The 11881-nt window shown below is 48.3% G+C and overlaps 1 protein-coding gene across 1 annotated transcript; it reads right to left on the bottom strand.

The window, feature by feature from the left end:
- Positions 1 to 7056: 7056 nt before the first annotated feature.
- C9H9orf152 (chromosome 9 C9orf152 homolog) lies at positions 7057 to 11657 on the bottom strand. Its single transcript, XM_061201057.1, has 2 exons — positions 11465 to 11657; positions 7057 to 7568 (listed from the first exon to the last, which is right to left on the bottom strand). Exons 1-2 carry the CDS (start codon positions 11655 to 11657, stop codon positions 7057 to 7059), a joined length of 705 nt encoding a protein of 234 aa, XP_061057040.1.
- Between the last annotated feature and the right edge of the window lie 224 nt (positions 11658 to 11881).

Raw genomic sequence — 11881 nt, 5'->3', positions numbered from 1 at the left:
CAAAGGCTGGGGAAAGGTTAGTTTTAGGAAGAGTATTTAGCAAAAGTCAAACAGTTCTCTCTGGCCTCCAGATGGAAGCACCAGTTTCACCATCAGCACTGGAAGGGGATTTCCCAGCTATGATGCTTACAGAAATAAGTGAAGGGGAAGGAGTCAGAAGGAGGTGGTTTAACATAGTAGTGTTAAAAGATAAACTCTTAAAATGTTTAATGTGCCTTCGTTTATTTGAGCAAAAATCGATTCCAGTCAAGCCGCACCAAACCGGAAATGGTTAGGAACACTCCATCAACAGGAGCTGGGGAGAGACTTTTATAGGGAAGACTCCAAAGCAAAGTAAGGAAATTGGCTATAGCTTAAAGCCTAGTTGGCTGCTTGTGATTGGTTGCCCTTAGCTTTCATTCTGTAACCTTGAGGCATTGATGGGCATAGATTTTGGTTTGCTACCGCAGGCCAACCAGGCATTAGAGCCAGCTCTGACTAATGGCTTCCTTGTTTAACTGAATAGGAGTTAAGAGTTTAGAGTGTGGCTCTGGAGTGTGGCTGCCTGAGTTTGCTTCTCCTTTTGCAATTTGCTAGCTGTGTCACCTTGAGCAAGTTACATAACCGTGTTAGAACTGTTGGCCTTCAATCTGGGGTACCCCACTCACAAGTTGAGATGCAGAGTTCTTAAATAGGACAGTCACCCCAAAGAAGAAGGATCCCCTCAGGAAGGACCTAATCCTAGAGGGTACCACCAGAAAACATTTCTAATTTGTCCAGAAGCCGAAAGAATTTTCAGATGCCTCTCTCAAAACCCAAGAAAACCAAGTTAAAAAAATTTTTTTTTCAAAATAATATATAAGGTCAAAAAAGAGACCAGACATCCTAGGTAGTGGTCAAGGCAATGCCCCTGTGAGGCACTGTTTGTCACACGGTGGATCGGTGTGACATTCAGAGGCAGAACTTGACTCTAGCTCCCCAAGGAGGGGAGGAACTAGACTCTTAGCGCCCTTCCCTCCACCAACCTCCTCCATCGGCCACGGTGGCGGAGCCCCTCTCCATATACACACAGAGGTGCTAACAAAGCCCTAATTTATTGGAGAGCAAGGGACCATGGAAGAAGCCCTCTTCCTAGCCAGTGGCTTAAACTGGGGTCAGCTGGTGCAGCAGGAGTGCTGGAGGCGCCTTCCGAGGAGCCTGAATGCTTACGGAGGGGCCCGGAGGGACCCTCGGGCAGGATGCCGTATTTCCTGCATTTGTCTGGAATCCAGATGCTGGGAAGTTCTGGATTAAAAAGTGGCTGGGGATTTTGGTATTTCTTTGCACCCAATCGACAGCTCAGCTTCTGGAGGGGAATTCTCCCTTCCCCCTGCGGGTCTACTGTAAGATTAATTTCCTACTGAAAAGCAGAAGCAGAGCCCTCTCACTTAGCTGAGACACAGTGAGGATGGTGATAGTCTCCTGTCTCTGCCTACAGCCCCCCTCAGTCTAGTACAGCTTGGAGGTGAGGTAGGGACGGGGGTTGTAGATTATTGAATAGCTACTACAATAGGAGAGGTGCGGTGCCCATGGAATCCTTCTTTTCCCCCAAATGGTGTCAGTAATCCACAGCTGAAAACCAAAGGCACAAAGAACCCCACATTTTAAGAATTGCCGGGTCTGTAGGTCAGCCACAGTCCCAAGAGCAGTGGTTCTCAAAGTGTGTTCCCCAGACCAGCAGCATCGGCATCACCAGGGACCCTGTTAGAAATGCAAATTCTTGCCCCGCCCCTTCACAACTGCTGAGTGGGAAGCTGAGGGGATGGGGATCAGCCATCAGTGGTTTAACAAGCCCTCCAGGTGATTCTGATGTCCGCCCACATTTGAGAAGCTGGAGATGGCTGGGAGACAAATGCTATTTTGACGGAATGGACATGACCCTTTTTCTTCAGGGATATGAGGCTGGCAGGAGGCTGCCCTTGGGAATGATATTCTCACCTTGACCAAACTCTAGCTAGGCTCCTCTGAGTCCTTTCTCTCTGACTAGCCCTCAACCTAGAAGACTAGAGCCAACATGAACATGGTTTCTAATAGGTCAAGGCAGCATCCCCAGGATGACCCAAGCCCCGCCTTAAAGTGCCTGCCTGCGAAATCACAACAATGCCAAAAGAATTTACTATTTTGTTCCAGCCAACACCTGAAGGAAGATAGGCTCCCTGTCTCCTAGTCTCTGTGGGAGGGTAGGAACCTAATTTTGATAGGTACCAGTTAGCAAACCCAGATGGGTTTCACATGGACCAATCCCACCTTTCCTAGTTTCTGTAATTTTCATCTCCCTGACTTCTGAGTCCCTACTTGCCTCCCTCCCTACTCCCCCATTCTCCCTTTAAAACACACAGTCACCTCTGTACAAATGGAAGTTTTCAGCTCCCTATTGCAGTAGTATGCTGGTGATGAAAATCTGTGCTTACCACTTTAAGTAGTGTCCCACTTTGTTGATCTTTGACAGGACGTTCAATATTTGTATAGAGGCCGTTCCCTCTTCCCCTATCCACGAGGTGAACACAAGAAGGAGAGGCAGGAAGGTCAAAGAGGTTTTTTTTTAAGTTGGTAGTATTTGCAAGAAAGGGGGCGGGGCAACACATTATCCCCCCTTTGGATGATTGCTTGGCAAGTAGGCTTGCCCCCAAGAGATGAGGAGAGACCTCAGTGGGAAAATGTCAGTATAGAACCACCAGGAAGATAAGGTGTTAAGGGTAATCACGGCACATAGGTGCAGAAAATACCCCCGTCCCTGTCCACAGACCTAAGTTGGGCCAGCAGAGGGCAGATGAGACGGTGGCTACGGACGAAGAGAGATGGACCTCTGATGCAATTGTGGGGGACGGCTGTCTGCACAGCCAGGCATAACCATTCTCACAAGGGACCCCCAAGGCAAAGGGAACTACTGCAGTGGAGTTTCTCGTCTGCAGGAGCCCGTGGGGGGCGCCGCCTGTCCACACCGAGCCTGCAGACCCTCAGCGAGGTCGGTGTAAACGGTCAAGGCCAAAGAGACCAAAACTACGCCACAGCCAGTCCATACAAGCTCTTGTGTCCTTCTAGCCTAAAGCCAAAAAGGTGTGCCTGCCGCACAGAAGGGGGAGGGGTGTGTGAGCAAGAAGACCACGCCCCTCCCTCTAATCTTAAAGGTATAAATCAAGGCTGTGCTTGGGGGTGGGGAGGTTGGTGGGATCTGACTTGAATATGCGAGACACTTTTAAATTCGAGTCATTTCAAGTCTTAAGAACTGGGATGAAAGAGCTTTAATGATGGGGAGTACCTGATAAGTTAGGCAATCAGGCTGAGCTGGCATGAGGGGAGCCTGCCCCCTAGCGGGGATGGATTAGAAATGACAGCCAGGGACTTCCCTGGTGGTCCAATGGTTAAGACTCCTCGCTCCCAACGCAGGAGGCCCTGGGTTCCAAACCTGGTCAGGGGACTAGATTCACATGATGCAGCTAAGAGCCCACATGCGCAATTAAAGGTCCCGCGTGCCACAACTAAGACCCGGTGCAGCCAAATAAATAAATATTAAAAAAAAAAGAATTGACAGCTAATGAGAAGGATCCTCCCTTCCTCAGCCCCACACCCCAGGGGCTATTATCGCCTCATTTTACAGCTGGGGAATCTGTGGCTCTGAGAGTTAAGTAACTCAGCTCAGGTCAGGTTTACCGATGTCAGTGCTGAGATTGGAGCCCAGGTGCACCTATCTCCAAGCCCAGCAAGACGGCAGCCCTGTGGGCGAGTCCTCACTGTGGGCTGGAAGGCTGGGTGACCCTAAGGTAAGCTGCCAGAGGCAGGATTTACAATGTGATCTGGTTATTCTCTAGTTTAGGAAAACCTTCTTCTGCCAACCCTGGGGAGAGTGTGGGAAAAGAAGGTTAGCTCCAGTCCTGATTGTCAGGGGAGACAAAATCAGAGTGGGTGGCGTGACAGCCCAGACATAATCTGAGCCCTTTGCCCCACAGGTTTGACCACCCATGGGTTGGGAGAAGCATGTGAGTGTGGTTGAGAAACAGAGATTGCTCTGGGCTAATGCTCCTGCCAGAAGCAGCCATGTGGGAAGGGAGTGGAAAGATTCAAAACCAGCCTTCCTCTTGCCCCTCTCCCTTCAAGCTCTACCACAGGGAACACTTAATCCTCAGCTCCACCCCAGGCACGAGAATGACCCCATCCCAGGAGAAGGCCATGCCTCTGGGGCAAAGACACCCTCAGCCTTGGTAGTTGTCAGCTGGCTCTGACTTGAACTGGCCTGCCCTTGGCTGAAAAGTTTTCCCATGTCCGGCATTGCCTCTTGGACTCTGGCCTCTTGAACCAGTGCTTCAGGAAAAGCAACTCCAGACAGAAGAATGTGGACTCTAGAAAATGGGGATTTGTAGAAGGTTTGCAGTTAGGGGAGTGACCTGGGCAAAGTCTTGCACTGTCTCTTGCCTCTGAGGTCTGAGACTCCACATCCTGGGCTCCCCTTCTCTCCTGGTCACTCCTCTTCAGTGTCCCTCACTGTCTCCTCCTCCCTGACCCCACCTCTTCTGAGTAAGGATTGGAAAAATCCTTAGAGATTTTTCAACTAAGTAAATTGGGAGTTTTCAGGACTCATTCTGGACCCAGTCTTCTCTCTACTCTCTGCATAGGTGAATCCATCCTTTCTCATTCTAAGTACCTCTACATACTCATGACACTTCAGTTCTTACGTCTAGCCCAGAACTCTAGTCTCATTTATCCACTTGCCTATTTGATATCTTTATTGGTGTGTCTCTGAGCACCTCAAACTCAGTATCCTTCAAACTGAACTTGTAATTTTCCTTCAGTAAATCCTATTGTTTCTATCTCCAAAGTATATGTATATCAAATGTATCTACTTTTTTCCCCTTCTTCTGTTCCCATTCTTTTTTTTTTTAAACATCTTTATTGGAGTATAATTGCTTTGCAATGGTGTGTTAGTTTCTGTTTTATAACAAAGTGAATCAGCTATACATATACATATATCCCCATATCTCCTCCCTCTTGCGTCTCCCTCCCTCCCACCCTCCCTATCCCACCCCTCTAGGTGGTCACAAAGCACCATTCTGCTCCCACGCTTGCTTGAGCTAACAACATCTTTCCCACTGAACTTCCCCTGGCTGTAATTTCCCCTGACATTGCCTCTTAACATGACCATCCACTCATTCTCCATAGAACAACCAGAGTCATCTGGTTAAACTGCAAATCCAATCATTTTGGTCTCATATGTAAATCCCTTAGTGACTACTTATTGTATTCAAAATAAAATCTAATATTGTACTATGACCTGGCCCCTCTCTACCTGTGTTAGCCATTAGTTCTGCTCATCCATATTTCCATTCCTTCTCTCCTTGAGGGCACATGAAATGAATGCACTTCCTCATACCCTTGAAGTGGAGATATGACCGTGTTACTTGCTTTGGACAATGAAACATAAGCAAGGTGATTTGAGAGCCAGTATGTGACTTTTAATACACTTTCTTCTGCTACAGTGATTAGGGAAACCAGTATTGATATGGTGGTGCCACAAGATTGAAGCAGCTTGAATTGTTAGTAATAGTGTAGGAGAGCTGCCCTGGAAGTTTGCCCAAATCCACAGTGGAATTTTCATGAGTGGGAAAAAAAAAAGCTTCTGTGTGAGGTTTGGGAGTTGTTTGTTACTCAGCAAAACATAGCCTATCCTGATTGATACACTGTAGAAAGAGGAGTTACTTGTGGGAAGCCTCTTTAAAACAAAAGCAAAGGAAAAGTTTTTTCAGAAAATTTCCTTGTTTTTCATTAGACTATTAAAAAAAATTAACAACTGGCTCTTATTAATTATTCACAAAAGGAATCACAATGAATCCCCAAATTGGAGGGAATTTCAGGGTGGCCCAAGGAGAAGGCACATACATATTTTGACAGGAAATGACACTCCTAGGTAACATCTCTCCATGTGAGTGGGCAAGACTGGATCACCATGGGGACAAAAGGAAGATGTGGGTAAAACTTTACAGAGAGAGAATCTGGCATGAGGAAAAGTCACTTTAGGTGTGTTTATTAAAGTTAAACATTAACCAGGTAAGATAATTTCTTCCCCACCACCCAAGTAATACCTGCTTCACTTTGTCTTTGGTTTAAAGTATACCAGGAAGGATCTGAATGATTCAAATTGGGCTGAAAAGGGAGCAATTTTTGAGGAACACATACTTTCCAAGCAGGAACATTTCTTTATCTTCTTCTCTCAGGCTTCTATTACTATATATCTTCAATGATGGGCAGTGTTTAATTTAGAGAGAGAGAGAGAGATTGAAGAAGGGAAGAAGAGAGCAAATAGGAAAAACGGAAGGGAGGGAGGGAAGAAAGAAGGAAGGAAGGAAAGGACGGAGAGAGAAGGATGAAAGGAAATAAATCTATAATGAGACTGGAATGTGCAGTCTCAATGAGAGGGGAGAGATGACCAACCCTTCCTAAAGACACTTAAACACACAGAACAGTAGGTGGCATTGTTTTGACCCTTTTTACCCAGGGTGACCATACTTTGGGAGGCTCAAGCTAAAATGGTGTGGTCACTACCAATGAATGTAGAGACTTGTAAGTGAGCTGGGCTCCAGGCATAGCGACCAGAAAAAGGAAATTCTCAGAGCCCCTCTTCTCCAGAACATGTGAGAAATCCTCAGAAGTTACTGAAAACAAGATTGCCCATGCCTGTCGACTCTAGGGCACTGCAAAGGCATCCACTGGCTAGGGTCTCTGTTTTATGTTTCAAAATTCTCTAGTTCTAAGGACTGAGTCGATGTCCATCGCAATGTCTTCTTATATAAGCAGAATGAGGCTGCACTGATCAGACAGCACTCTTTCGTCCTGAGCTGTGAGCAGTCTGGTCTGGGCAATCTCTCTCTCTTTTTTTTTTTTGAAGGACAAGACTACGTGCCCACTGCAAAGTTCATGTCCCACAGCCCCGACGATTGATGTAGTCCAGTTCTGCTCGAGGTAGAGGCCCTAGCTGTGCCTCTGCCTCCTAAGTTCTTAGGTGAGGCCATAGATGGCCTCAAGGTTGAGACCTTTGAGTAGAAAGCTTCAGGCTGGGCCATATAAGCCCAGGTTCCGGGCCGCCTGGGAGATCCTGGGAGTTTTCCTCCGGGGAAATGGATAGTGAGCTGGTTTTCCAGACCTGTGTGGCTTCTTTGTGGAAGGAGGACCCTGAGTGCCAATGTTTAAGCTAGATCCCACTGCCTTTGTTTGGGTATTGCCCACTTGACATTCGTGCTGGGCTGCCTCTGGGATCGTGCTTCCTTGCTGAGTCATCTGAGTGTCTTCAAACAAGCCTGGGAGCCTTTGCTCAGACCCCATGAACTTGTTCTTGTGCTTTACTTGATGACTGGTTTCCTGGTGGAAGGTTTGGACTGAGCGGTGCATCTCTAAGTGCGTGTGCCATGGAGACTTGGGGGCCTGGAGACAGCCTCTGTCAGCCTCCTCCAGCATCTCTTCTGCCTCAGGAGCCGCCTCTTCTAGGGACAGTGAATGCCTTCTCTCCTTGTTAATCCAAACAGCACTGACCATGGCCTCAGCAGGAGCAGGCATGTTCCCTCCTGAGAAAGCAAGGCACCAGCAGGGTCACCACTGCAAAGTACATGGGTGGCTCTCATTTTGGGGGTCTCAGAGCTTTCAAGCTGAAGGAAGGCCATGCCAAATACATCAAGGAGGCCAGGTACCCAATTCACTGCATTATCTCTCTCTAACACACACACACACACACACACACACACACACACACACACACACACATTCATGCACAATTATTCATTTATTCAACAAATATTTATTAGGCCCTTACAATGTGCCAGGCATTATTTATTCTAGGTCTTGGGAATACAGTAATGAACACTGAGACAAAATCTACCTCTTCATGATGTGGTCTAGTGGAGTAGAAAAGAATACGCAAATAAACATACTATAATAAAGTTTCTGGTGGTAATCAATGCTATGGAAAAAAACATTCGAGTGTGATAGAATTTAATAGGAGACTTCAGTTTTTGACTGCAGTGAGGGAGTGAACCCTAGGAAGAACTAGGGAACTCGTATTTCAGACTAAAAGAATAACGGGGACCAAGGGCACAATATGTGTTCACCCACATGTGTGATTCACATACACTGGCCAGTGGAAAGGGTTATTCTTAACTTACAGGGTTTTGTGTTGTGGGATTCTGATAATGGGTTTAGCACCCAAGGCAGAGGAAAGGGGAACTGTGTTTTGAGGCAGCTCCTTTTGGAGGACTGGTCTTTATCTCTCTGAACCATAGCCACTGTTCTGGGAACATGTTTGCAGCACCTACTGCTTCCCTGAACTGGCTTCAGGGATGAGAAGGCAGACCGATGTCTTTCTTCCTTCTCAGGGACATCTTTTTACCACCTTGTGGAACATGATAGTTTCTTGTCAACTCTTGGTGGCATTGAGGGTTGGAGAAATGACTGAAAGCCATTTTCCTATAGAAAGGAGACCTGTGGCCAGCCTGGAATTCCCTCTGAAATGCAGTGAAGCTCCCTTGAGCATTCTGACATTTGTCCCTGCTGGAGGCCCCTAGGTGACAGAGTACATGGTGTGAGTGGAGAGATGGTGTTGAAGGAATAAAGCCAGAAGGAAGCCCTTGAACTCTAGTGCTAGGAATCCAGAACACCTGCCACTGCATTTCTAGAACCTAAATACATTCCATAACACTAAGACAGGATGAAGAAAGCTAATTCCAGAGGGCTTCCTTCCATTAATCAGCTCCCAGAGTACCTGCCCTTCCAGATACAACCCAGTGTCTTAAGACACTGAAATCTAGTTTTAGTGGGAGCCAATGTCAATGGCCACTCTGTCTTCCTGAGTCTCTGCTATGCTGGACACAGAGGATCCCTAAATTCCCTCTACTTGCTTGGCTTCATGGCATTAATATCTCCTGGTTTTCTCCTATCATTTAAGAAAAATGAACTGTGGTAAGACACACACAACATACCATTTACCGTCTTAGCCATTTTGAAGTGTACAGTTCAGTAGTGTTAAGTCCATTCACATTGTTGTGCAACCGATCTCCAGAACTTTTTCATCTTTCCCAGACTGACACTATACCCATTAAACAACAACTCTTCATCTCCCCCACCCTGGCAACCACCATTCTACTTTCTGTCTCTGTGAATTTGACTACTCCAGGTACCTCATATGAGTAGATCATTACAGCACTTGTCTTTTTGTGACTGGCTTATTTCACTTAGCATAATATCCTCAGGGTTCATGTAGGTTCATCCAAGATTCAGCATGTGTGAATTTCCTTTTTCGGGCTAATATTCACCTGCTACCATTTTGACTGCTATCTTCCCTGACTTCTTTTCCTCTGCTTGTCCCTTCAATATTTGAGTATTGTAGAACTCTACTTGTCATCCCAGCCTCTTATCAATTTACACATTGGTCCTCCACAATTTTATCCGTGCCCTTGGCTTCAACTACTACCAATATGTTGATGACCCCAAATCTATATCTCCAGCCCACATTTCTCTCCTGAGATCCAGGCTGGTTGGAAGTTTTACAGACAACTCCCTCAAATGCAGCATATTCACAAACAAATTCATCTCCTGCTAATCAGAAATCTTTTTCTCCTATATTCTCTATCTCAGTGAATGGTACCACCATCCAGCCTGTTGCTAACGTGCAGGCAAAATTGCTTTTTTGCCCCATCCCCCAGCATCACTGTCACCTCATTTTTGTAATCTTACTCTGATTTCTCCCTGGAGAACCACCTTATTCCTCACGCCCAGTCCAAGTGCTTCAAGTGTGCTTCTAACTCAGACTCGTGTGACATAACGATCTGGTCCTCAGCCAATGAGCACAGAAAACCCTAAGGAGCTTTATACATGTTAATTTATTTAGTTCCCACCGCAACCCTCTACTTTGGGGACTACAGTTATTCCCAGCTGAAAGATGAGGAAGCTGAGTCACAGAGTAATTTACATGACTTGTTCAAAGCTGCACAGAGCAAGTCAGTGGCAGAGCTGGCACTCAGGTTCAGGCCCTTCTCCAGAGACCAAGTACAGGAACACTCCATCAGACAGCACACTACTTCTCACAGTTAGAGCAAGAATGTGGACTTGCAAACTGCTAGAAATGCCCTGAAAGATTCTGACTGAGCCTGCGGGTGAGAAGTCTTCCCTGGGGAAACAGAGCCTGAGCACTCCCCCTTGCATTAACCTGTTGTAACTCATGATGTAACTCATGTCCATGACGTAACTCATGTCCATGACGTAACTCATCATGTGGTGACGACGGAGGAGGGAGGTTTGAGTTATAGGATGCAGGAGAAAGGGGCAGTGGGGAGGGATGGGCAGGGGTGGTGAATTCTACGGGGCATGCTGAGTTTGAGATGTCTTTGGGGGCATACCCATCACATGGATGTGTGATTCTGAACCACAGGTGTGTTAAATCTGCTTTCATTTGATACGAGTTTAATTAATGCTTGCTGAGTAACTGAATGAATTAATACCCTTGAGGATGGAATAGGGCTTTAGGAAACTGCCAGCTTCTGCCCTGCAGAGAGAGGGGGCTATTTGGCTGTACCAGTTCAGTTCAAATGGACCCCACTCATTGGCAACAGCCCAAGTTGTGAGAGATGGGTGCCTTTAGCCCAAGGCAGTGCCCTTCCTGTCCCAGACAGTGAGGACCCTCTGGCCCCTGATTCCTTCCCAGACTTGCCTAGAGCAGGGTGGGCTGCTCAGTGAGTCCTGAACTGTATGAACAGCCACAGAAATTCCCAGAGCACAGCCTTGACCTTTCATGGGGTCTTCCTACCTCTCTTGACTTGCCCTCTCGGTTAGAGGATGAAGGGCTGGGATTTGACAATCGCTTGCTTTCTGAACCCTGTGCTCCTAACTTCCTCCTGGAATAAATCTGAGTTCCCAAAGGGAGGAGGCTTCTCCCCTGGAGGCGGGGCTTCTGTGTCTCAGCGCCCCTCCCCAGCTGCTGTTCGAGGGGGTGCAGAGCTCGCTTGGTGAGGCTGGGTGCCTCCTGGGTCCCTGAGCCCTGCGTTTCCTCTGGCCCGTGCCCAAGCTGTCGGGAACATCACGTGTCCTCTCTCCCTGAACCAGTTTCTCTGGTTCGCAAGAGGTGCCTGGGTGAGACCCAACCAGGAAGCACAGCTCCCATCTCCCCACCTGGCCTGGCAGAGGGGCCAAGCCCGGCTCACCAGGCAGACCAGTTGCGCAAGATCAGAACCTAAGAGCAGAGGCCAGGGACGGCGCGCTTCCTGCCAGCTGCCTGCTTGAGGCCCCAGCGGAACGGCCCTGCACCGGCCTCCCTGTTCTGACTCTGCCTCTGGCCAGCCCGCCTCCCTGCTCTTCCCCACCAGGAGGCCAGCAGAGCCCTGGCCCTGCGCTGCCTACAGCTCAGCCGCCCATTCTGCCCACAGCCAGGCCCTTGTGCCCTTGCCTTCTGCCCCCAGCACCTGCCCAGCCCTACCTTTCGGGAGCACCACCACGTGGGCCTGGGCCTTCTGTTGCCGTCTAAGGCCTTCATACCGGGCTCGCAGGAGCTGGATGCTGAGCAGGGCCCCTTTCCCTGGGGTCTGAGTCCCAGAGCCGTCGGCCATGAAGGGAGACCCCAGCTGCCAGAAGTGGGGCAGGGCAGGGCACGGGCAGGGCAACCCCTTCATCCAGATCCGGATCCGGGAGCAAAGCAAACACTGATGGGCGGGGCTGGGGGGGAGGTGGTAGGGCTCAGGGAGAGGAGGGGGGAGAGGGAAGTGAGGAGGAAGGTGGAACGATCAGGAGAAGAGCAAGGGAGGGAGAGCGAGAAATTGGGGGAAGGAGAAGGGTGGGAGCGGGCGGTAAGGAGAAGGAAAAGTTGGAGGGGGAGGAGGGAAGGAAGGGATGCAAA

The sequence above is a fragment of the Eubalaena glacialis genome, chromosome 9 (assembly GCF_028564815.1).
Source record: "Eubalaena glacialis isolate mEubGla1 chromosome 9, mEubGla1.1.hap2.+ XY, whole genome shotgun sequence".
NCBI classification, from domain to species: Eukaryota; Metazoa; Chordata; class Mammalia; order Artiodactyla; family Balaenidae; genus Eubalaena; species Eubalaena glacialis.
This window is presented reverse-complemented; position numbering and strand designations above follow the sequence as displayed.